The sequence below is a fragment of the Zeugodacus cucurbitae genome, chromosome 2 (assembly GCF_028554725.1).
Source record: "Zeugodacus cucurbitae isolate PBARC_wt_2022May chromosome 2, idZeuCucr1.2, whole genome shotgun sequence".
In the NCBI taxonomy this organism is placed as follows: domain Eukaryota; kingdom Metazoa; phylum Arthropoda; class Insecta; order Diptera; family Tephritidae; genus Zeugodacus; species Zeugodacus cucurbitae.
In genome coordinates, this window is record NC_071667.1 from 35,392,094 (window position 1) to 35,416,794 (window position 24,701).

A 24,701-nucleotide genomic window follows, 5' to 3' on the forward strand; every position below is an offset into this window, starting at 1 on the left:
TACTATACCATTGTACCCGGTCCCCACGAAAGCAGCTAATTATTCAATAAAAAAATACATAATCCACTGAAAAATTATAGAATCAAAAGATCAGTGTCCCGATATGATTTGGGAAAAGCCGATAAGGCTTAAGTCTGATCGTCCCGATTAGCCATATTTCACGCACCATTTTATTTTTTTCTTATAGGATACTACTGCTTAAATCTGAGCTATCTTCAATACGTAAATCGATTTTCGATACTTTGTTGATGACAAAAAAGTCAAGAAGATCTGGTAACTTCCTACTACGATGTGCAGGCCAATAAGTGGATCTCCCTGGCTAAATAACATTGCATCCAATAACTTGTATAGCTTTCAGTAGTTCTCGACCTTTGGTTGTAGTTAAACGATATCCCCAATGAGTGTGTTTTGCATTAAAGTCACCACCCATGATGTACCTTCCCTCATATTTTTATAAATAAACTCGTATATGTTTCAGTTTTGATATTATGCTTGGGGGACTATATAGATCAATTAAGTATAATGACTGACTGTGCATTTTTACTGAAATTGCTGTAGCTGAATTTCTTCAGTCTTAATCTGAATTTCTTCGAAATGTTTAATAGTACTTTTGATTAAAACCGCGCTTCCCCCTCCTGCTGAGTTTGCTGGGTGCGGAGAGTGGTATAAGTCATAATTTTTGAGTTTTTAAAATGAATGGTTCGTAAAATGTGTTTCGGATAACAAACATATGTACATCAATATTTCTGTCGATTATAATAACTTCCAATTCATTTTTACTTTTGGAAAGACCATTGGCGTTCCATAGCATTATTTTCAAAGAATTACTGTTCATCAATAAATTGTATATGGTATTCAAGAGCGCTGCGCCGCTCATTTATGGACTTAAATAATTTTTCTTGTTCGTTCAGTTTATCCAGAATTTTGAATAACGGAAACTTTTTTGAACTGTATTTGTCAGACCTTGCATGACCATTTACGCAAATGTAAGATTAGAAATTGATGAGAGGGGTCTTACTTCGTTCCTTCTTTTGTCCGCAACGGAGTTTTTCGCTTGAGCATTGACATTCTCCTCAACTGTATTACCATTCTTTTTCTCTCTAATTTTTTGTAATTCTTTTGCAACGACACAACCACGGTAGCTTGCAGCATGGGAATCGCCGCAGTTGCAACATTTGGCAGGATCTTTTTCGGCTTTGGTGCATTCAGTTGCAAGATGTTGACATTTCACACATCTCGATGGCTTACCGCAGAAGTTTTTTGTATGTCCAAAAGCTTGAAAGTTTTTTCACTGAGGGATTAATTTAGAGGCTTTGATAGGCTCAACTTTGACAACAGTATTAAGAATGCTTTTGATCTGGTCGCCTTTTCTTTTTTTTTATTTTTCATAGGGCTATTAATTGTTGGGAAACTATTAGCTTTACGTTTTATTTGAAGATCACTTCGTTTTGAGTATCCACTCAGTTTCTTTAGCTAGTTCATCTTCAACAGTTTTGTATACTTCATCAACACTTAAGTGCTGAACACAAAGTGCACGACCTCCACCTCGTGGAAGTGGAAAGTGACCTGGCAGCAGTTGGAATTTCCAAATGGCAGTGATGAATGGTGGTTTCGACTATAATTGCCTAAGTGCTTCCTACCCCAAATAGATATATGTATGTATATATATATTCGCAATTGGGAATACTAGAACAGCTCGATTGAAATACTGCTAAAAAAATATGAATACATAAGCAATTATGAGAGTCTTGCAAGATCACAAAAACAATTTAAAACATAACAATAAAGGGAAAGGCGACATTTTAAAGTATTTGAATACACTTTTTGTGATTAGCTGTATCGAAAATTAGTTTTTCATGGAAGATTTTAAAAACCAATTTGGTAATAAATTTATTTCTGGAAGTGTCTATAAGCCTAAAAACACGTGATGGTGTTCATCGCTCAAAACTAGCAGCTCAGAGTTCGTGTCCGCATTGCCAACACAATTCATTTTTAAGCGAAAATTAGAAATAAGCTAAATGCGTTTTATTTGTCCATGATTTAGCTATTAACTTGTGGTGGTCAGATAAAACACGCCTAGTAATAGTATATAATTATATTGTATTTTAACATACATATGTGCATAAAATGATTAATTTATTTATTTTCTTTATATGGAAAAAACATATATCTAGCAAAATAACATGCATGAAGATAAGAGCTGCAAATTTAAATTGGATTATAAATAAAAACTCTAAACTTAGCCTAGACAACAAAGTGCTACAATGCGGTCATAAAGTCGACTTGGATGTACGGCATTCAACTGTGGGGTACGACCTGTGCAACTAATATCGATATAATACAAAGGTTCCAATCGAAAATGCTTAGAACAATCACGTGCTCACCATGGTACATGCGCAATGATAATATCCATAAAGATCTTGATATCCCTATGGTAAAACAAGTAAGGAAGGGCTAAGTTCGGGTGTAACCGAACATTTTATACTCTCGCAATTTATTGATGTAATTTTATAAAGACAACACAATTCGACCCATATATTCGGCATAAAGTTCAATAGAATAACGAAAATCATCATAAATAGTATATGGGGACTGAGGTAATTCCTGAACCGATTTCACTCGTTTTCACCACCAAGATACAATGTATCGAAGACTATACGATCACTTAATTTAATATTACTTATAATTAGGTATATAGGATCTGGGGGAAGTTATGACCCTGACCTGAAAAAATTCAGAGGGAATGAATAACATTAAAATATCTGAGGGATTTACCTATATTTTCGGTGAAAAATTAACCTTAGGCACTGAGTTCTTTATGTTTGATATCAAGGGCCTTGAAAAGTCATGGTCCGATTTTGACAATTTTTCCACAAGTGATGTCACAGCTCAAATACAGTATTTGTGTAAAGTTTTATTCCGCTAGCTTCATTGGTTCCTTATGAATACATTATAAAGTGAACGAATCAGATGGAATTCAAAATTGGGTTATATGGGAAGTAGACGTAGTTGTGAACCGATTTCGCCATTTTGTTTGATTTTGTCATCAGGGTGTCAAGAAAGTGTTATATACCGAATTTCATTGAAATCGGTCGAATAGTTCTTGAGATATGGTTTTTGACCCATAAGTGGGCGACGCCACGCCCATTTTCCATTTTGTAAAAAACTCTCAGTGCAGCTTTCTTCTGCCATTTCTTATGTAAAATTTGGTGTTTCTGACGTTTTTCGTTAGGGAGTTAACCCACTTTTCGTAATTTTCAACCTAACCTTTGTATGGGAGGTGGGCGTGGTTATTATCCGATTTCTTTCATTTTTGGACTGTATAAGGAAATGGCTAAAAGAAACGACTGCAGAAAGTATATAGCTTTATTGGTTTGCGAGTTATATACAAAAAAACTTATTTGAGGGCGGGGTCACGCCCACTTTTCCAAAAAAATTACATCCAAATGTGCCCCTCCCTAATGGGATCCTATGTTCCAAATTTCATTTTCATAACTTTATTTATGGCTTAGTTATGACACTGTATAGGTTTTCGGTTTCCTCCATTTTGTGGGCGTGGGAGTGGACCGATTTTGCCCATTTTCGAAAGCAACCTCCTCAGGATGCCAAGGAACATGTGTTCCAAGTTTCATTAAGATATCTTAATTTTTACTCAAGTTATCGCTTGCACGGACAGACGGACAGACGGACAGACGGACGGACAGACATCCGGATTTCAAATCTACTCGTCATCCTGATCATTTATGTATATATAACCCCATATCTAACTCTTATATTTCTTGGTGACACAAACAACCGTTATGTGAACAAAACTATGATACTCTGTGCAACAGGTTGCGAGAGTATAAAAAGAAGTAGAGGACAGCAGTTTGAAATATATATCTAAACTCTGTGATCACCCAAACCCATTGGCTAATGCTTTAGTAAAATCCTGATATCAATCAGGTCTAAAAAGAAGAGATATGCCTGCATACTAAAGAGCAACGTTTCACCAAAACAACTCAATCACCTGGTTGAGCTTGTCTAGTTTTAATTAGTTTTAAGATTTTATAACTTTTTTGTCACAATCCATTTTCCATTTTTGTTCAATCTGAATGGAAGTTTCTTGTGCTTTTGCGTTTTTCGTTATTGAGTTAACGCATTTTTAGTAGCTCTTTACATAACCTTTGTAAGAGGGGTGGGTGTTGTTATTACCAGCCTTACTATACCATTGTACCCGGTCCCCATGAAAGCAGCTAATTATTCAATAAAGAAATACATAATCCACTGAAAAATTATAGAATCAAAAGATCAGTGTCCCGATATGATTTGGGAAAAGCCGATAAGGCTTAAGTCTGATCGTCCCGATTAGCCATATTTCACGCACCATTTTATTTTTTTCTTATAGGATACTGTTGGCTTCATTACCATTAATTCTAAGCTAACCTACTACATTGGCGCTAATTCTAAGCTTGAAATCAATAATCATAATCATCTCTATCTTGTTTCCTGTACAACATACCGTTAAGCCAACAGGAACAAATATATATGAGGGTATCCTCTGTACGTGTAGTGGTTTTCCTGAACTGTTCCCTGATGTACTGGTAGGTAGGTAATGGACCAGCTACATCCAATTCAAGGTTATAATGATTCCCATGTGCAATCCAATTTTTTAAATCCAGGCGATGCCTGCCGATGCCTTGCCAAAGCAACAGATTAATAGCATCGGACAACAAGAGAAAGAATCTTCCGCAGTAACCATTAAGATAGTATTTTTCTCACCAGATAGTACTGAATAGGTGCGCTCCGTTGAAATACAGTTTGATATTGTTTAGTATTAAGAAGAGCCTGTCAATATATTTTAGCTGAATGTTTTTTTTGACTAAAACATCGGTAAATCTACAAGATAGCTTGGAGGATGGAGTCATATGTAGAAGTTCACGTAAGTGAGGAAAGTTTTTGACTGTCATTCACTTGGGAGTGGCTAGGAACGATTCTTTTGCATATGGCTCAAGCAGCTCGCGACTTCCGGTCTTAGACCAAGTATCCTCTGGGTAGCCAACAGACATCCGTTTGGAGGCGAGCTAAAGTGAGAAGGCGAAACCCGCTTATGCGGTTTTGCGTAGGGTTTGGGACCCACCACATAAAAACACCCCCCAATGAAAAGGAAGCCAACAGCCTCGGAAGAGAGACCCCAATTTTGATGACGACCACTGCAAACGTATAAAAGACTACGAATTAAGGGCATGCACCTGGAATGTCCGAATCCTTAATTGGGAAGGTGCCTCTGCCCAGCGCAACCAGATCGATCATGTTGTGATGGATGGACGACATGTCTCCAGCGTTTTTGATGTGCACACTCTCCGTGGTCCTAATATGGATTCGGACCACTATCTTGTATCAGCTAAGATACGCACCCGCCTCTGAGTAGAAAAGCGCACACGTTAACAAACACAACGAAGGTTCGACATCGAGAAGCTGCAATCACAACCGACAGCCGAACGATTTTCTACTCGAGTTGCACTACTGCTCTCTGAGAGCACTCATCAGCATCTCGGTATAAGGGAACTGTGGGACGGCATATCAAGCTGCTTACGTACAGCTGCAACCGAAACTATTACCATTCGGAAATGTCAAAAAAACAGCTGGTATGATGAGGATTGTAGTCGTGCATTGGAGAGAAAACAGACTGCATACCTCGCAATGTTGCGATCGACCGCAACACGTGCTGGATGGGATAGATACCGGGAGCAGAAGAGGGAAGCGAGACGCATTTGCAGACAGAAAAATAAAGAGGCCGAAATGCGTGAATATGAAGAGCTTGACAAGCTGACCGAGAGGGGTAATGCTCGAAAATTTTACGAAAAGATCCGCCGACTAACTGAAGGTTTAAAGACCGGACCAAACTCCTGTCGGACCCCCAGAGGGGATCTAGTTGTTGATGACCAGGGTATACTGAGTTTATGGAGGGAACACTTCTCCAGCCTGCTGAATGGCAGTGAAAGTACAACACCAGGAGATGGCGAATCCGATTCCCCAAACGACGACTATGGAACAGATGTTCTTTTGCCCGGCCGTAAAGAAATTAGAATAGCAATTACCCGCTTGAAGAACAACAAGCGGCGGGAGCCGATGGATTGCCGGCCGAGCTATTCAAATAAGGCGGTGAAGAGCTGATAGGGGGCATGCATCAGCTTTTTTGCGGAATATAGTCGGAAGAAAGCATGCCCGACGATTGTAATCTCAGTGTACTCTGCCCAATCTACAAAAAGGGAGACCCCATAATCTGCGCCAATTACCGTGGGATAAGCCTCCTTAACATCGCTTATAAGGTTCTATCGAGCGTACTGTGTGAAATACTCAAGCCCACCGGTAACAAACTGATTGGACCTTATCAGTGTGGCTTTAGACCTGGAAAATCTACATCTGACCAGATATTCACCATCCGCCAAATCTTGGAAAAGACCCGTGAAAAGAGGATCGACACACACCATCTCTTTGTCGATTTTAAAGCTGCCTACGACAGCACGAAATGGAGTTGTCTCTACGCCGCTATGTTTGAATATGTATTCCTTCAAAATTAATTCGGCTGTGTAAGCTGAGGTTGAGCAACACCAAAAGCTCCGTCAGGATCGGGTAGGACCTCTCCGAGCCGTTCGATACCAAACAAGGTTTCAGACAAGGTGACTCACTATCGTGTGACTTCTTTAACCTGATGCTGGAGAAAATAATACGAGCTGCAGAGCTAAGTGGGAGAATGTGAAATCTTCTATAAGAGTGTACAGCTACTGGCGTACGCCGATGATATCGATATCATTGGAAACAACGCCCTCGCCGTTAGTTCTGCTTTTTCCAGACTGGATAAGGAAGCGAAGCGTATGGGTCTGGTGGTGAACGAGGACAAGACGAAATATCTCCTGTCGTCAAACAAACAGTTAGCGCATTCGCGTCTTGACTCCCACGTCACTGTTGACAGTCATAACTTTGAAGTTGTAGATAATTTCGTCTACCTGGGAACCAGCATTAGCAGCAATAACAATGTCAGTATGGAAGTCCAACGCAGAATCACTCTTGCCAACAGGTGCTACTATGGACTAAGTAGACAATTGAAAAGTAAAGTCCTCTCTCGACAAACAAAAACCAAACTCTAAAAGTCTCTCATCATTCCCGTCCTACTTTACGGTGCAGAAGCGTGGACGATCTCAACATCCGATGAGACGGCACTAGGAGTTTTCGAGAGAAAGGTTTTGCGCAAGATTTATGGTCCTTAAACATTGGCAACGGCGAATACCGCAGACGATGGAACGATGAGCTGTATGTGTTATTCGACGACACAGACATAGTCCAGCGAATAAAAAAACAGCGGCTACGCTGGCTAGGTCATGTTGTTCGAATGGATAAAAGTCCTCCAGCTCTGAAAGTATTCGATGCAGTACCCGCTGGTGGAAGCCGAGGAAAAGGGAGACCTCCACTCCGATGGAAGGACCAGGTGGAGAGGGTCCTGGCTTCGCTTGTTATAACCAATTGGCGCCAAACTGCCAGAAGGAGGGATACGTGGCGCGCTGTTTTGGACTCGACTATAACCGCGAAAGCGGTGTCTACGCCAGTCAAGAAAAAGAAGAAGTCAAAATTATTTACAAATCGCACGTTTTTTTACAAGTTTCACACAAAAAGGTTTCGCTTGTTGTTGTTATTGTCGCAGGTTAACAAAATGATATGTTGTTGTAAGCCCTGATCTATTCCCGAGCGAATGAAGTCGGTTTGGCAAGAATAGCTAGAAATATGGCTGAGAAATAAGCAAATGAACTAAAGACTCGCAGTAGTCAAAAGTATTTACACACATTTTTTTGCGTAAAAGTATTTAAACGTGCGATGTGTAAATAATTTTGAACACCTGTGTATATATATTATATAAATATGCATAGGCTCATACAAAAAAAAATCAATAAAATTTATATATCAAATATTTTAGCACAACTGAATTGATTTGAGCTTAATATTAATTCAAATGAAACATTTTAAGTTTGAAGAAAAAAAACCATATACAGGTACACATTTCATGTGTTTAAATAAAGTTTAAATATATTAGATAGTACTTACTTAATATTAGAATAAAAATATGACTACCGACAACTTTCCGACTGAAATTCCTAATTCAAAATATTAATAATTGGGAGTACATACGTACGTTAAAAACGAAAAAGGGTCTCACATTTTTTAATTCATAGAGTTTGGAAAATCTGCGGATCGAATTCCATTAATTAATTACGGCTAATAATTATTGTATACTTAACGATTAATATAAAAAATAACTATTTAAATCCCGGTTAGCGATAATAAGGTGTATTAAAACAACGGGTTTTCGAACTTGCAGTGGTAAATTAAGTGAATTGTGTGAAGCGATTTGGCGTATTTTCACAACATATCATTGGAATGTAAAGAAACTATTACAAACAAAGTTTCATTGAAATCGGTCGAGTAGTTCCTGAGATATGGTTTTTGATCCATAAGTGGGCGATGCCACGCCCATTTTCCATTTTGTAAAAAAATCTGAGTGCAGCTTCCATCTGCCATTTCTTATGTGAAATTTAGTGTTTCTGACGTTTTTCGTTATTGAGTTAACCCACTTTTAGTAGTTTTCAACATAACCTTTGTATGGGAGGTGGGCGTGGTTACACTCCCATTTCCTCCAGTTTTGAACTGTATAAGGTAGTACCTAAAAGAAACGACTCTGGAAAGTTTCCCTGATATACCTTTAGTAGTTTGCGAGTTATGTACAAAAAACTTAGTAGGGGGAGGGGCCACGCCCACTTCCCCAAAAAAATTACATCCACATATGCCCCTTCCTAGGGCGATCCTTCATACCAAATTTTACTTCCATAGCTTTATTTATAGCTTAGTTATGGCACTTTAAGTGTTTTCGATTTTCGCCATTTTATGGGCGTGGTAGTGGTCCGATTACGCCCATTTTCGATCTTAACCTTCTTATGGTGCCAAGGAACACGTGTTCCAAGTTTCATTAAGATATCTCAATTTTTACTCAAGTTACAGCTTACACGGCGGACGGACAGACAGACATCCGGATTTGAACTTTTCTCGTCACCCTGATCATTTTGATATATATAACCCCTCGTTTAGTTTTAGGACTTACAACCAACCGTTATGTGGACAAAACTATAAGGCTGGTATTGTCACCGGCGAAGCGAACGTACTTGGCGAGTCGAACGCTTTGGCGAAAATTCAACTCGTTCGTATTGTGACTGGCGAATGAACACATTCGCCTAAGTTTTTTGTTGCCATACCAAAATAATTGAAAAATGTCACACGAATTCATCCGAAATTGACATTTTTGACATCTTTAATTTGAAAATTGTTTTTGTTTACAAAATTTATTTTGAATTTCATACAACCACGGCTTATTGTTAAAAATAAAGTAAAAAAAATATAAATAACAAATTAATTTTTAATTATTTGAAATTCTTATTTTATTTTGTGTGTTTAATTTGTTTTAATTCTAATTCCTTTAATTTTATTTCAATTTTTTCTTTATGTCTCCTTTTTTGCTCAATATTTTCTTCTTTCTTCCTTTCTTTTTTTATATAATTCCAATTTTTCCTTTTATAGCTCATACATTTTTCTTGTATACCTTGCGATTTCTTCTTCTGACTTAATACTTTGTAAAAAATCGACAAGGCTTTCTTGCGTTTGCGCTTGCTTTTCTAAAGCCTTCATACGCAAAATTTCGCGCTCCTCCACTCCGGTTATACGTGCCTGCCTAGGTGTAACGTTGACGTTCAAATTTTCACGCACCTGTTCAGGTTGCACCTCGTCAACGTCTACATGTGTGATGCTTTCTTCTAAATTTTCAGCTGCAGTGTTTCCAAACGTTGATCCGCTTGGATTCACTGCATCCTGTAAGCTGAGCAAATCGTCCACGGCTTGCTCTAAAGGCGTTAAACTGCGTTGAGTATAAGGGCCCCCACCTGTGGCTACAGTCTCTCTTCGATTGTTGGACATTTTTTTCTTTAGTTTTAATTTATAGTCTAACCAAACCTAAGTAATATACAAATCAAAATGCAATCGAAATGGTTTATTTCTACCTTATTCCATTCGCTTCCTCTACGTAGTGGAGGGCCGATATTATTGAGTTCAGCCGCTATATCTTCCCACAAGTCAATCCTAGTTTGTTTTGTTGACCCAAACGGCGTCATTCCTTTGGCTAGCTGTGGATTTTTCTCCAATAGCTTCACCATCAGCTCAAACTGCTTCTGGTTAGTTTTTTTTTTATTCCGAAAACGTTTGATAAATGAAATGCAATAAATAAATTAATAAAAATGTACTCACGTTTTTTCCATTCTTAATTCAATTCGCGATTCAAATAACAGTTTACTTAAATTTTTTTTTTTGAATTCTATTGAACTGGCGAATGAAATAAACGTTCACCAGATTTTGACAGTTTAGGCGAAGCGAATTTTTCATATTCGCCAGTGACAATACCAAATATTCATTTTCGCCGGTTCGTTCGCCTATTCTTGGCGAATTCGCCAAGTGTTCGCCACTCACAATTCGAGCTGGCGAAATTCGACTGAAATTCCATTCGCTTCGCCAGTGACAATATCAGCCTAATACTCTCGTAGCAACTTTGTTGCGAGAGTATAAAAAAACATTACAAAACTTTGTACATATATGTCTTCCTTTTGACAATACTCAGCGCATTCAATGTCAAAAATATTAAATAGCACGAGAGTAATATTGCACACAACTACTGCGGGAAAGGCACTAAAGCGGGGATCACTGTATATGCGAAATATACATGTCTATTTGTATTATGACAATAGATGTGCATCTCGTTGAAAACTTAAGGTATTCTTACCTTCCAAACAATCATAAGAGCCCATGCTCTCAAGAGCTTTCCCTATCTTTGTTTTGCCATATTCGATACAAGCAACCAATTACCAACTAAGTACTGTCGCTTTTGCGACTAGAATTATGCAGATACTTCTTATTTCCTTGGACTTTTATTCTGCTTCATCACTATCTTCTGTTCTGTTCGCTTTTGCGACTAGAATTATGCAGACACTTCTTATTTCCTTGGACTTTTATTCTGCTTCATTACTATCTTCTGTCCATGGCACTTCGGCCATCCGTAGGATCACCTGCGTCGATATACGTGTCTAATACTCCTTCAACTGGTTTCTACCTTTGCTAAAATCTGCGATGGTATGCGTACTCCATGCACTTCCAACCGTGTTTACATAATCTACCCGTGCTCTTTAAGCTATGTTGACACCTTTGTTCAATTCTACGTCACCTCCATCGATTTCTATTCCTCATGCTCTTCCAAAGGTCTTGACGCCTTCGCTTTCAACTGTGCTGACAGCTTTGATATTTATGAGGTAATAAGTGTCGATTTATGTTAATCCCGCTCTTTCAGATGTGCTGACAACTGCGATGTAACATCCGCTATTTACAGGGACGCCTGTTCTTCGAACAGTGAAGACAAATGTGATTTCTGTGCTTTCACCTCAGATGATTGCTGACACAAGTATTAGGAACTGTGATGTACGCGCGCCCTGCGTTTCAACAGTTCAAAAACGTGTTGTCTAAAACTTTTGAGGGTTTTTGAGTTTCTTCCTCTTCTACTAATTTCGTTGTCCATTCCTCTAATGTTAATTCAAATACATATTCTTCAAGGATTATGTTTTCTACTTCCATTATCTCTCACGGTATGTCCCATACATTCGACATAAAGTATACTAGTATAACGATGTAGAACATATGGGGCAGGGGTAATTTTTACGCGGTTATAGCCAAGTCCACAACAACAACATTCGAACAACATGACCTAGCCAGCGTAGCCGCTGTCTTTTTATTCGTTGCACTATGTCTATGTCGTCGAATAACACATACAGCTCATCATTCCATCGTCTGCGGTATTCGCCGTTGCCAATGTTTAAGGGACCATAAATCTTGCGCAAAACCTTTCTCTCGAAAACTCCTAGTGCCGTCTCATCGGATGTTGATATCGTCCATGCTTCTGCACCGTAAAGTAGGACGGAAATGATGAGAGACTTTTAGAGTTTGGTTTTTGTTCGTCGAGAGAGGACTTTACTTTTCAATTGCCTACTTAGTCCATAGTAGCACCTGTTGGCAAGAGTGATTCTGCGTTGGACTTCCATGCTGACATTGTTATTGCTGCTAATGCTGCTTCCCAGATAGACGAAATTATCTACAACTTCAAAGTTATGACTGTCAACAGTGACGTGGGAGTCAAGACGCGAATGCGCTAACTGTTTGTTTGACGACAGGAGATATTTCGTCTTGTCCTTGTTCACCACCAGACCCATACGCTTCGCTTCCTTATCCAGTCTGGAAAAAGCAGAACTAACGGCGAGGGCGTTGTTTCCCATGATATCGATATCATCGGCGTACGCCAGTAGCTGTACACTCTTATAGAAGATGTCACATTCTCCCATTTAGCTCTGCAGCTCGTATTATTTTCTCCAGCATCAGGTTAAAGAAGTCGCACGATAGTGAGTCACCTTGTCTGAAACCTTGTTTGGTATCGAACGGCTCGGAGAGGTCCTACCCGATCCTGACGGAGCTTTTGGTGTTGCTCAACCTCAGCTTACACAGCCGAATTAATTTTGCAGGGATACCAAATTCAGACATAGCGGCGTAGAGACAACTCCTTTTCGCGCTGTCGAAGGCAGCTTTAAAATCGACAAAGAGATGGTGTGTGTCGATCCTCTTTTCACGGGTCTTTTCCAAGATTTGGCGAATGGTGAATATCTGGTCAGATGTAGATTTTCCAGGTCTAAAGCCACACTGACAAGGTCCAATCAGTTTGTTACCGGTGGGCTTGAGTATTTCACACAGTATGCTCGATAGAACCTTATAAGCGAAGTTAAGGAGGCTTATCCCACGGTAATTGGCGCAGATTGGGCAGAGTACACTGAGATTACAATCGTCGGGCATGCTTTCTTCCGACTATATTCCGCAAAAAAGCTGATGCATGCCCCCTATCAGCTCTTCACCGCCTTATTTGAATAGCTCGGCCGGCAATCCATCGGCTCCCGCCGCTTGTTGTTCTTCAAGCGGGTAATTGCTATTCCAATTTCTTTACGGCCGGGCAATAGAAAATCTGTTCCATAGTCGTCGTTTGGGGAATCGGGTTCGCTCTATTAAAATAATATTATATAATACACAATTTGACCCACATATTCGTCATATATATTGTATAAAGTCCATTGAAAGTTGGAAACCCTGATATTAGGTTAGAAGCACCGAGGTCCTCATGTTCGATATATGAGGCCTTGAAAACCTATGGTCCGATTTCGGCGATTTTTAGAATGGGGCTGCCACACTATAAACGTAGTATTTGTGCAAAGTTCTGCACCGATATCTTCACTTTATATATTATAAAGTAAATGATTCAGATCGTCTTCAAAGTTCTGCTATATAGGAAGTAGGCGTGGTTGTGAAGCGACCTATTTTCACAACATATCATTGGAATGTAAGGAAACTATTACAAACCAAGTTTCATTGAAATCGGTCGAGTAGTTCCTGAGATATGGTTTTCGATCCATAAGAGGGCGATGCCACGCCCATTTTCCATTTTGTAAAAAAATCTGAGTGCAGCTTCCATCTGCCATTTCTTATGTGAAATTTAGTGTTTCTGACGTTTTTCGTTATTGACCCACTTTAACCCACTTTTAGTAGTTTTCAACATAACCTTTGTATGGGAGGTGGGCGTGGTTACAATCCCATTTCCTCCATTTTTGAACTGTATAAGGTAGTACCTAAAAGAAACGACTCTGGAAAGTTTCCCTGATATACCTTAAGTAGTTTGCGAGATATGTACAAAAAACATAGTAGGGGGAGGGGCCACGCCCACTATATCTAACTCGTTTAATTTAGGACTTACAACCAACCGTTATGTGGACAAAACTATAAGGCTGGTATTGTCACCGGCGAAGCGAACGTACTTGGCGAGTCGAACGCTTTGGCGAAAATTCAACTCGTTCGTATTGTGACTGGCGAATGAACACATTCGCCTAACTTTTTTGTTGCCATGCCAAAATAATTGAAAAATATCACACGAAGTCATCCGAAATTGACATTTTTGACATCTTTAATTTGAAAATTGTTTTTGTTTACAAAATTTATTTTGAATTTCATACAACCACAGCTTATTGTTAAAAATAAAGTAAAAAAAATATAAGGCTGATATTGTCACTGGCGAAGCGAATGAAATTTCAGTCGAATTTCGCCAGCTCGAATTGTGAGTGGCGAACACTTGGCGAATTCGCCAAGAATAGGCGAACGAACCGTCGAAAATGAATATTTGGTATTGTCACTGGCGAATATGGAAAATTCGCTTCGCCTAAACTGTCAAAATCTGACGAACGTTTATTTCATTCGCCAGTTCAATAGAATTCAAACAAAAAATGAAAGTAAACTGTTATTTGAATCGCGAATTGAATTAAGAATGGAAAAAACGTGAGTACATTTTTATTAATTTATTTATTGCATTTTATTTATCAAACATTTTCAGAATAAAAAAAACTAACCAGAAGCAGTTTGAGCTGATGGTGAAGCTATTGGAGAAAAATCCACAGCTAGCCAAAGGAATGACGCCGTTTGGGTCAACAAAACAAACTAGGATTGACTTGTGGGAAGATATAGCGGCTGAACTCAATAATATCGGCCCTCCACTACGTAGAGGAAGCGAATGGAATAAGGTAAAAATAAACCATTTCGATTGAATTTTGATTTGTATATTACTTAGGTTTGGTTGGACTATAAATTAAAACTAATGAAAAAAATGTCCAACAATCGAAGAGAGACTGTAGCCACAGGTGGGGGCCCTTATACTCAACGCAGTTTAACGCCTTTAGAGCAAGCCGTGGACGATTTGCTCAGCTTACAGGATGCAGTGAATCCAAGCGGATCAACGTTTGGAAACACTGCAGCTGAAAATTTAGAAGAAAGCATCACACATGTAGACGTTGACGAGGTGCAACCTGAACAGGTGCGTGAAAATTTGAACGTCAACGTTACACCTAGGCAGGCACGTATAACCGGAGTGGAGGAGCGCGAAATTTTGCGTATGAAGGCTTTAGAAAAGCAAGCGCAAACGCAAGAAAGCCTTGTCGATTTATTACAAAGTATTAAGTCAGAAGAAGAAATCGCAAGGTATACAAGAAAAATGTATGAGCTAAAAAAAGAAAAATTGGAATTATATAAAAAAAGAAAGGAAGAAAGAAGAAAATATTGAGCAAAAAAGGAGACATAAAGAAAAAATTGAAATAAAATTAAAGGAATTAGAATTAAAACAAATTAAACACACAAAATAAAATAAGAATTTCAAATAATTAAAAATTAATTTGTTATTTATATTTTTTTACTTTATTTTTAACAATAAGCCGTGGTTGTATGAAATTCAAAATAAATTTTGTAAACAAAAACAATTTTCAAAGTAAAGATGTCAAAAATGTCAATTTCGGATGAATTCGTGACATTTTCAATTATTTTGGTATGGCAACAAAAAAGTTAGGCGAATGTGTTCATTCGCCAGTCACAATACGAACGAGTTGAATTTTCGCCAAAGCGTTCGACTCGCCAAGTACATTCGCTTCGCCAAGTACATTCGCTTCGCCGGTGACAATAGCAGCCTTATAGTTTTGTCCACATAACGGTTGGTTGTAAGTCCTAAATTAAACGAGTTAGATATAGTGGGCGTGGCCCCTCCCCCTACTAAGCTTTTTGTACATATCTCGCAAACTACTAAAGGTATATCAAGGAAACTTTCCAGAGTCGTTTATTTTAGGTACTACCTTATACAGTTCAAAAATGGAGGAAATGGGATTGTAACCACGCCCACCTCCCATACAAAGGTTATGTTGAAAACTACTAAAAGTGGGTTAACTCAATAACGAAAAACGTCAGAAACACTAAATTTCACATAAGAAATGGCAGATGGAAGCTGCACTCAGATTTTTTTACAAAATGGAAAACGGGCGTGGCATCGCCCACTTATGGATCAAAAACCATATCTCAGGAACTACTGGACCGATTTCAATGAAACTTGGTTTGTAATAGTTTCTTTACATTCCAATGATATGTTGTGAAAATAGGCAAATCGCTTCACAACCACGCCTACTTCCTATATAGCAGAACTTTGAAGACGATCTGAATCATTTACTTTACAATATATAAAGTGAAGATATCGGTGCAGAACTTTGCACAAATACTACGTTTATAGTGTGACAGCCCCATTCTAAAAATCGCCGAAATCGGACCATAGGTTTTCAAGGCCTCATATATCGAACATGAGGACCTAGGTGCTTCTAACCTAATATTAGGGTTTCCAACTTTCAATGGACTTTATACAATATATATGACGAATATGTGGGTCAAATTGTGTATTATATAATATTATATTAATAGAGTTAAATAAATACATTGCGACAGTATAAAATGTTCGGTTACATCCGAACTTAGCCCTTCCTTACTTGTTCATATTTATTGTTATTAATAAGTATTTTAGTTATTAATCAGAAATGTGACTTTCATTCTAAAAGTAAAGATATTAGATCGAAGTATTTGAGAAAAAGCTTGGTATGTACCTCGAGGCATTTAGGTCTTGCATGTTAAAAAGGGGCACTTAAGCGGGGCTTACAGTATTTTGTCTGCTATGTTGTATTTTCGTGGTCTCGCATATTTTGGTGTATTAATTTTGCATTCCGTGCAATCGTGCAAGAGCAAGAGATTCCCCATAATGTAGTTTAATGAAAAGATAAAGCAAACAAAAGTTACGATCAAATCGATATAGCGATCAGACAGTCACATCAAAACTATCTCAGCTATAGAAGGTTGGTTACCAATTGTACTATTTTAAGCACTTAAATTTGAGATAAAATATATTTCATAAATGACATTTAAGCTTTACATTTATAGGAATTTAATTTAGTTATATTAAGATATATTAAAAATGCATCACATAATAAGTTTGGAAAAGCTACAGTAAATTTTTAGAATTACAAACGACGGTTAATTTAAAGTTTTACTATTTTAAATTTTAGATTCAAATTTGGAGCTTTTGTGTAAAATTAATATTATTTATGACGAACATTATGATGATGAATCAACCGATACTGTTTACTTAATTGTTAAAAGCATTTTATTAACTATTATGATACTTTCTCATCAGGAAAATCCTAATTTCTTATGATATTCTTGTCGTTGTTTTTATAATATCCGTCAAATTTATTAAAGTCTCTGGCGACGGACCCAGTTAGCACCATAGCTGGCAAAGCTCTTAGAAACCCATGTAATCCAGAAGGTATAGGAGGGGTTTGAGGCACTGATAATCCAAACCTGTTGTATAAATACGGCATATTCCCAGTAACATTCGTATGAAGTGCAAGGACAGCCTCCAAATCGGCCTCTTGGGATTGAGCCAAAAAATCGCCGAATAAACCACTAGGTATCATACCGAAATGATCAAACGAATCCACATAAGCCTCTGTGTCTCGAGTATATTGCTCAAGAAAATCTCCCAACTGTTTTGCGACCATAGCTGTTCTGGCTTTACTATTACCACGGGAATTGTGCGGATTATGATTAAATACTGCCAGTGTTTTAACAGTACCACCTAATCTATTTAAAAACTTTAAAATTATCTTTTCATGGAAATCTCTTGGCTCCTGAGTGATTCGATGTAAAATTGCTTCCAAGTATAATGCGAATGCCTGTCGAGCTTGCAGTTGAGTTAGTTCCGAGCCATTATTAATTAGTTTTATAATTTGATTGCGTAAACGTTGTCCTTCCTCCACAGATTTTGATTTACGATTTGTACCACTAAATAACACTAAAGATCCAACTGCTAGGGTACGTTCATATTGGCACATTCTTTGTAAAAGTGAATTACTTTCTTTTTTATCTTTTGCATTCGCATATAAACAGTTGAATAAAACTTGGTTATAATTGTGGGGTAGGATCATTGAGTATGGAATTTGCCCTTGTGCGATCGGAGTGGATATTGGTATTCCTGTAGAATTGTCAAGAAAGTTTCCATAACGTTGCATGCTTTCTTCTGTTGGGAAAATGCGGACGAAGCCACCTCGTCTATCATATTGCAATCGGGCATTCCTAATAATTCGTTGTTCTTCCAACGTAAGCGTTTGTTGTATTGGGATGGTGCTTGCTAAACGACGAATGCCGTTACCATTGCCGCTTACATTTTGATCTGCAGATGTAATTCGTCTAGAACAGTTTATATTGCGAAACCGCGTCCATTTGTTGTCGTACTGCGCTCGCATCTCAGTAGAATATGCTGGAATACCAACACATGTTAGGAGATCCGTAATAAGACAAGCTTTTACTTTAGAGTCCAGTGGGCTATCAACACCCATAGATGGAGATAAGTTAACTTCTAAAAGCCAAGGTTTAAGACTATTATCAATTAATATATCAAATCCATACAGTTCAAAACAATTGCTACCACTTGGAACAAACATGCGACATGCTGATATAATGGTTTGAGCACACGAAAATATAGATTTTATGATCAAATCTTCAATGTTCGCCATTAATTCATGAGTATTACAACCTTGTGATTTTAAGTGTCGCAGTAAGGCGGAAAGAGTCCATTTATGGCCAACATCTTCTATTTCAGCATCCCTCGATTTAATGTAATCCGAATGATATTTATTGATGCTGTAATTACAAAGGTGCATACACGGATTCCATAGATTTTCAGTAGCACGATCATATTTTACAGTGGCTAGTCTAACTAAGCCTTCTTCATAAATATAAATAATTAATGGATCAAATGACGTTACAAGTACATAAACACGGAGATCGCATTTGTGACCATCGATACATAAGGGATCATTAATGTATTTGCAAACGAGAACTTGTTCATCTTGCGGTATTTGATCTGGCTATAAAAGAAGATAAACAAAATAATATATAGTTGTAGGATACTAGTACAATATATGCGTACATAATAATTTGCAAATGATATTCATTGTCTTATTTGTTTAATGGAAAATAAATTTAATTCAAGGGTTTTGAAAAATTACAAATATAAATGTTTAATATACTTGAGTAGCCCGTATTTTACCAGAGTCCAAATCTTGCGCAGTAATGATCCAGATATTACTTTTATTTCATCAGATAGTACTGAAAGTACCATCATTAGGCACATTGTGCTCCCTAAGAGTATCCGGATAAGTGTAACCTAAACAATTGAGAGCCCTGGAAGGAGCCCTTTCTTAACCGATTGAAGGCTGAGAATTCGCAAAGATAATGATTTAGCGTTTCGTCATCTTCCGCGCACTCCCTGCATTCTGCCGATTCTACTATGCCAAGTCTCTGCCGGTGGTATGTTAGAGTAAGTGCCCTGTCCACTGTCATCAATACCCCATAGTAGTTTTGTGGTACGGCACGTGATGCAAATGTTCCAAGATTGAGATTTTCCACTTAAAGGTCTAGGACAGTTTAAGACGCTATACCAGTGTGACATTTTCAAAAAGTCGTTTTTTTTTTATTTTTTGCTTATTCGATCGTTAATACTCCATTTTGTTAATTTTTGATATGTTTCAAAAATCGTAGGTCATTGCATAGGAAAGAAATTTAACTTTAATATTTTTGAGTCAGCTACTTATTCGGCCGGAATCATGTCAGCAGTTAGTGAACATTTCTGTTTGTACCTCCCAAGACAGCACATAACTCCGTTGTTTTTCAATATTTTTGTAAAAAAAATTTAAAATATAGCTGAAAATATACCCATGAAAATATATATTATGTCCCAGAAACTTTGAAACATTCGACCGAGTACTTTCTTAAAAAAAAATCCACAAAAAAGGCCTAATTTTCCATGGGTTACACTGGTATAGCCCCTTAGGTGAACTGCATTGCCTGCTGCCCCTGAGTGGGCAAATTAATCCTGCTAGTCTATTAATTGCCTCTTTGCATGATCTAACGCAGTTAGACTTCGTGACGTTGGCGCAGCGGATAGCCTAAATTGCTTAGAACCCACTTTGAGGCAATGGCTCTTCTGCATGAGTTCCATATTCGGAGAGCTTTGGACGCCCTGCACTCAATGTATCCTCTCCAGCTTAGTTTTTTTCCAGGATAACCCCAAGATATTTGACGGAGCTAGAGAGTGTAATGGGTTTACCTCTTAGAGATGGAAGATTTCAAGGGCTTTCCCTAAGAGCCGGGATAAACGAATGAGATCTTACCCCGAACAAAGAATCACTAGGTCGTCCGCGTAGTAGACGACATTAAAATTTTCCCTGTAAAGTAGGAGCAAGAGCAACGAGGACACTCCATGCGGGGTTCCACAAGTGATTTGGTTAGAGATGTTTATCCCTTCTACACCGTATATGGTTTGTCTGTTGTTTAACATATGACATAAGTAGTGATGAGCGATATTTCACTAATACATTTGAATAGAATTCAACGGTTGATTTAAAAAGAATCTTCAAATATGAAGTTTGATTTCGTGCATCGCGGTATAACATTAAAAACAATTCATTTTATTTCAGATTAAGCATTTTTTATGCTAAATAAACATATAAAATTATTTGGCTTTATAGCAGACTGATTTGTTATATGTTAAAACTGTTTTACATATTCATATTACTAAGGCAAGTAGTGATCGCTGGTCGCTATAAAAAATCGCTGTGATTTAAAAGTCGCCGTCACTCTTTTCATACTGAAAAATCACTACTTCGCCCATCACTAGACTCAACCTAGCCAATATGTTCTGGTTGATGTCGAATGAAGCAACAGACGAGATCAATGCATCAATATGAAAGCCGTGAGAGTGAGCTCTTTCTTGTCCATATCAACCGATTTACTTCTGACATCCTCATGGAGATAAAGCTCATTGGGATCAAGTAAAGCCGTTGTCTGCTACTCGGTAAACTTTGCATGAGCAATAATCGCATTTCCGGTGTTGGTGACAAGTTAATGACGCGTGTTCATTTGTCCTCCCACTTGCTTCGAGATTGATTGACTTGCAAATAAAGGGAAACCTTCAGAGAAATTTTTAGCAACACGTTAATAGTAGGTGAATAGAGGCACCTTGCAAAGAAAGTTTCACATACCACCATTGACCCTCTCTTCACTGGATCATGTTCTGTCAATGGGGTGCTGAAAATAGGTAATTAGTTAGGGACGTAACCTAATAGCTGAGGTTAGTACATCATATGTCAAGATCAAATTTAATGATATCAAATGTTTTTTTTTTTTTCAGGGAAATGTTTGACGTTTGGATTCTGGGGAATTTGGCTCAAAGAAGGTTCATTGCCAGGCAAAAGTGGTTCAAGTCAAGTAATAGAAAAGTTTATGTATGTTTATGTTAATTATTTCTGAATATTGATTTCATTTAGAATGCAAATATACATTTTTGTTCTAAACAAAACAGTTCTTCAATGCCATCATTTTAATCAATAAAAAGCTATGTAAACATACTATTGATTGAATTTACAAGAAATGACATCAAGAAAATGTGTAGTAATTTAAATAATAAAAAACAAATTTATTTATTTATTAAATATTTAACTAACAAGTAAGGAAGGGCTAAGTTCGGGTGTAACCGAACATTTTATACTCTCGCAATTTATTTATTTAACTTTCGCCGATTTCGGCGATTTTTAGAAATGTGCTGCCACGCTATAAATACAGTATTTGTGCAAAGTTTTGCACCGATATCTTCACTAGTGCTTACTTTATATATTGTAAAGTAAAGGATTCAGATCATCTTCTAAGTTCTGGTATATAGGAAGTAGGCGTGGTTGTGAAGCGATTTGGCCAATTTTCACAACATATTATTGGGAGGTAAGGAAACTATTACAAACCAAGTTTCATTGAAATCGGTCGATTAGTTCCAGAGATATGGTTTTTGACCCATAAGTGGGCGACGCCACGCCCATTTTTCATTTTGTAAAAAAATCTGAGTGCAGCCTTGATCTGCCATTTCTTATGTGAAATTCAGTGTTTCTGACGTTTTTCGTTCGTGAGTTAACCCACTTTTAGTAATTTTCAACCTAACCTTTGTATGGGAGGTGGGCGGGGTTATTATCCGATTTCTTTCATTTTTGGACTGTATTAAGAAGTGGCTAAAAAAAACGACTGCAGAAAGTTTGGTTTATATAGCTTCATTGGCTTGCGAGATATATATAAATAACCGATTTGGGGGCGGGACCACACCCACTTCCCCAAAAAAATTACATCCAAATATGTCCCTTCCTATTGCGATCCAAATTTTACTATTATAACTTTATTTATGGCTTAGTTATGACACTTTATGTGTTTTTGGTTTTCGCCATTTTGTGGGCGTGGCAGTGGACCGATTTTGCCCATTTTCGAAAGCAACCTTCTCACGGTCCCAAGGAACATGTGTTTCATGTTTCATTAAGATATCTCAATTTTTACTCAAGTTACAGCTTGCACGGACGGACGGACGGACAGACGGACATACAGACGGACAGACATCCGGATTTCAACTCCACTCGTCATCCTGATCATTTATATATTTAACCCCATATCTAACTCTTTTATTTCTTGGTGACACAAACAACCGTTATGTGAACAAAACTATGATACTCTGTGCAACAGGTTGCGAGAGTATAAAAATAAAGAAGGTGTAAAGATTTTTAAAATTTGCTAGTCAAATGTAATCTCACTACTCAGAATTGTATCTTTTCTTGAGCAAAAATTAAGACATCTTTAAATTGAAACAATAAATAATTTCATATAATAAAACTTGATGGTTTGATAAAACTACTCGAAACTCGTGTTGAGTTTTCTTGCTAATTCGTTCGATATATTAGAGTTTCGGAAGTAGTGACTTGCTGGGAAGGTTTATTACCGTATATTTATATTAAACAAATATGTTAATAAATCCTTCACAAAGGATTGTTAGTGCAACAAATTATGATCTATATAATTTAAAAGAATCTTTAACGAGCTTTACGAGTTGATATAGTTTACTTACTGTATTGACAATAAAAATACCACGTCCGCGACTAGAAGCAGCTGGTTTTACAATCCACGGACCGCGATTTTTATTATGAGCTGAGACTAATTCCTTATATTCAATTGGCAAAATGAAAGACTGCGGTACAATATCAAAATTTTTAATACCACGCAGATGTTGCATTTTCTCAATATTTTTGTACAAACGATCTTTACGTGTTAATTCATAAGACCTATAAATACGTATGTTAATTTAATATGTTTGAATATTTTCCTTTGAATATATTTGAATCAAATAGTTTATTTACCTGGGAAAGTGATTAACACGTTGATAAGGCGCTAGATTTCTTAGAATATCAGGTTTTATATGTATTCCTGTCCAAAGAATGCTAAAATTCTCATCATCTTTCACTTCAGACAGACCATGACGAACAAAAATTTTTCTCAAAAGCTTAGTTTCAGTTTGCATAAACTTATATTTAATTTTCATTTTATAAGCCGGCATACCAGGATCGTGCACAGTGTCTTTGTAGTCATCCTCCTCACTTATTTTATTTACATCATTATACGTTTCATTGGAATTGTCGCGCTCCATGTAAGGTTCAGAATACTCATCTGTAGCTAATATTTCTCTTTCGTTGTTATCAATTTCAGATACTTCGCTGTTGAAATTAGATATATCCGAATTTAACAGGTTAGTAAAATGTTTCTGCAGAGCTATGTTCTTTTTATCTTTCACGTCTATAGAATGTAATCCCTTGCTAAAAGGCTTAGCTCCAGAAGCGTCTTCTGTTAACATGAAATTGTTACAACAAACACTTTTCGAATGAACATTTGAAGTTTCATCTTTCGAAGATGAAATAGAATCTTTTGATTTTGATGTCAAAAGACTATAACGAAAAACAAGTACACTATCCCGTGAACCCAAATTTCCACTAGCAATCCATTTTTCTTCCAAAAATTCATCACTATATATATTTCTGAAAAATTAAGTATTAATATTTAAATTATTGTTAAGCCTTGAATACATGAAACAAATTTGAACCAGCAATGAAGGGCTAAGTTCGCCTTGAATACATGAAACAAATTTGAACCCGCAATGAAGGGCTAAGTTCGCGTAACCGAACATTTTTTACTCTGGCATATTATTAATTTCATTTTATTAAGAAAAACACTATTTGATCCATATATTTGGCCTAAAGACCACTAGAATAACGAAAACTATTACTCTATATACATATACGAGCTGACGTTTTTCACTCATTATTGCCACCATTTTAATTTTGCTAAAATATTGCAAACATTGACCGAAATAAACGGTAGAAGATCACCGGAAGTTTGAAAATCCGAATAGTGGGTATATTGGAGCTGGGGGAAGCTCTATACTCAAGAAACGGATTACATGAAATTTCGAAAAGAAACCAAAAAATGCAGTTATTTTCCTCTAATCGCACTGTATACAAATTATAAATTTCCTCGTAATGAAATTATTAAATCGCCAACATAGGTGTAAAACTTGACAATATTAATAATAACGCTGTACTTCGATGCTAATAAGTAAATGACAACACTTTACAAATGCACTTGCCCTAAAACCAACCAAATAGAAACGCTGAATCTATGATTTTGAACGTCACCCAACACAATTTACGTATACACCATATACGACTAATTAATCAGAAAGGACGACAGCTGTATGTATTTCATTATTATGACATGATACC

General features: G+C 37.3%; 1 protein-coding gene across 10 annotated transcripts in view; it reads right to left on the minus strand.

Moving 5' to 3' along the window:
• Positions 1-16,886: 16,886 nt before the first annotated feature.
• Positions 16,887-24,701, minus strand: part of Ttll5_0 (tubulin polyglutamylase TTLL5) — a 133,123-nt gene continuing 125,308 nt past the window's right edge. For all 10 annotated transcript variants that reach the window (XM_054226123.1, XM_054226122.1, XM_054226124.1 and 7 more), the window contains 3 exons: positions 23,286-23,957; positions 22,997-23,210; positions 16,887-18,929 (listed from right to left, as the gene is read on the minus strand). In XM_054226123.1, coding sequence (XP_054082098.1) covers positions 17,202-18,929; positions 22,997-23,210; positions 23,286-23,957 — 2,614 coding nt within the window. In that variant the 3' untranslated portion in view covers positions 16,887-17,201. The remainder of the gene's footprint in view (positions 18,930-22,996; positions 23,211-23,285; positions 23,958-24,701) is intronic.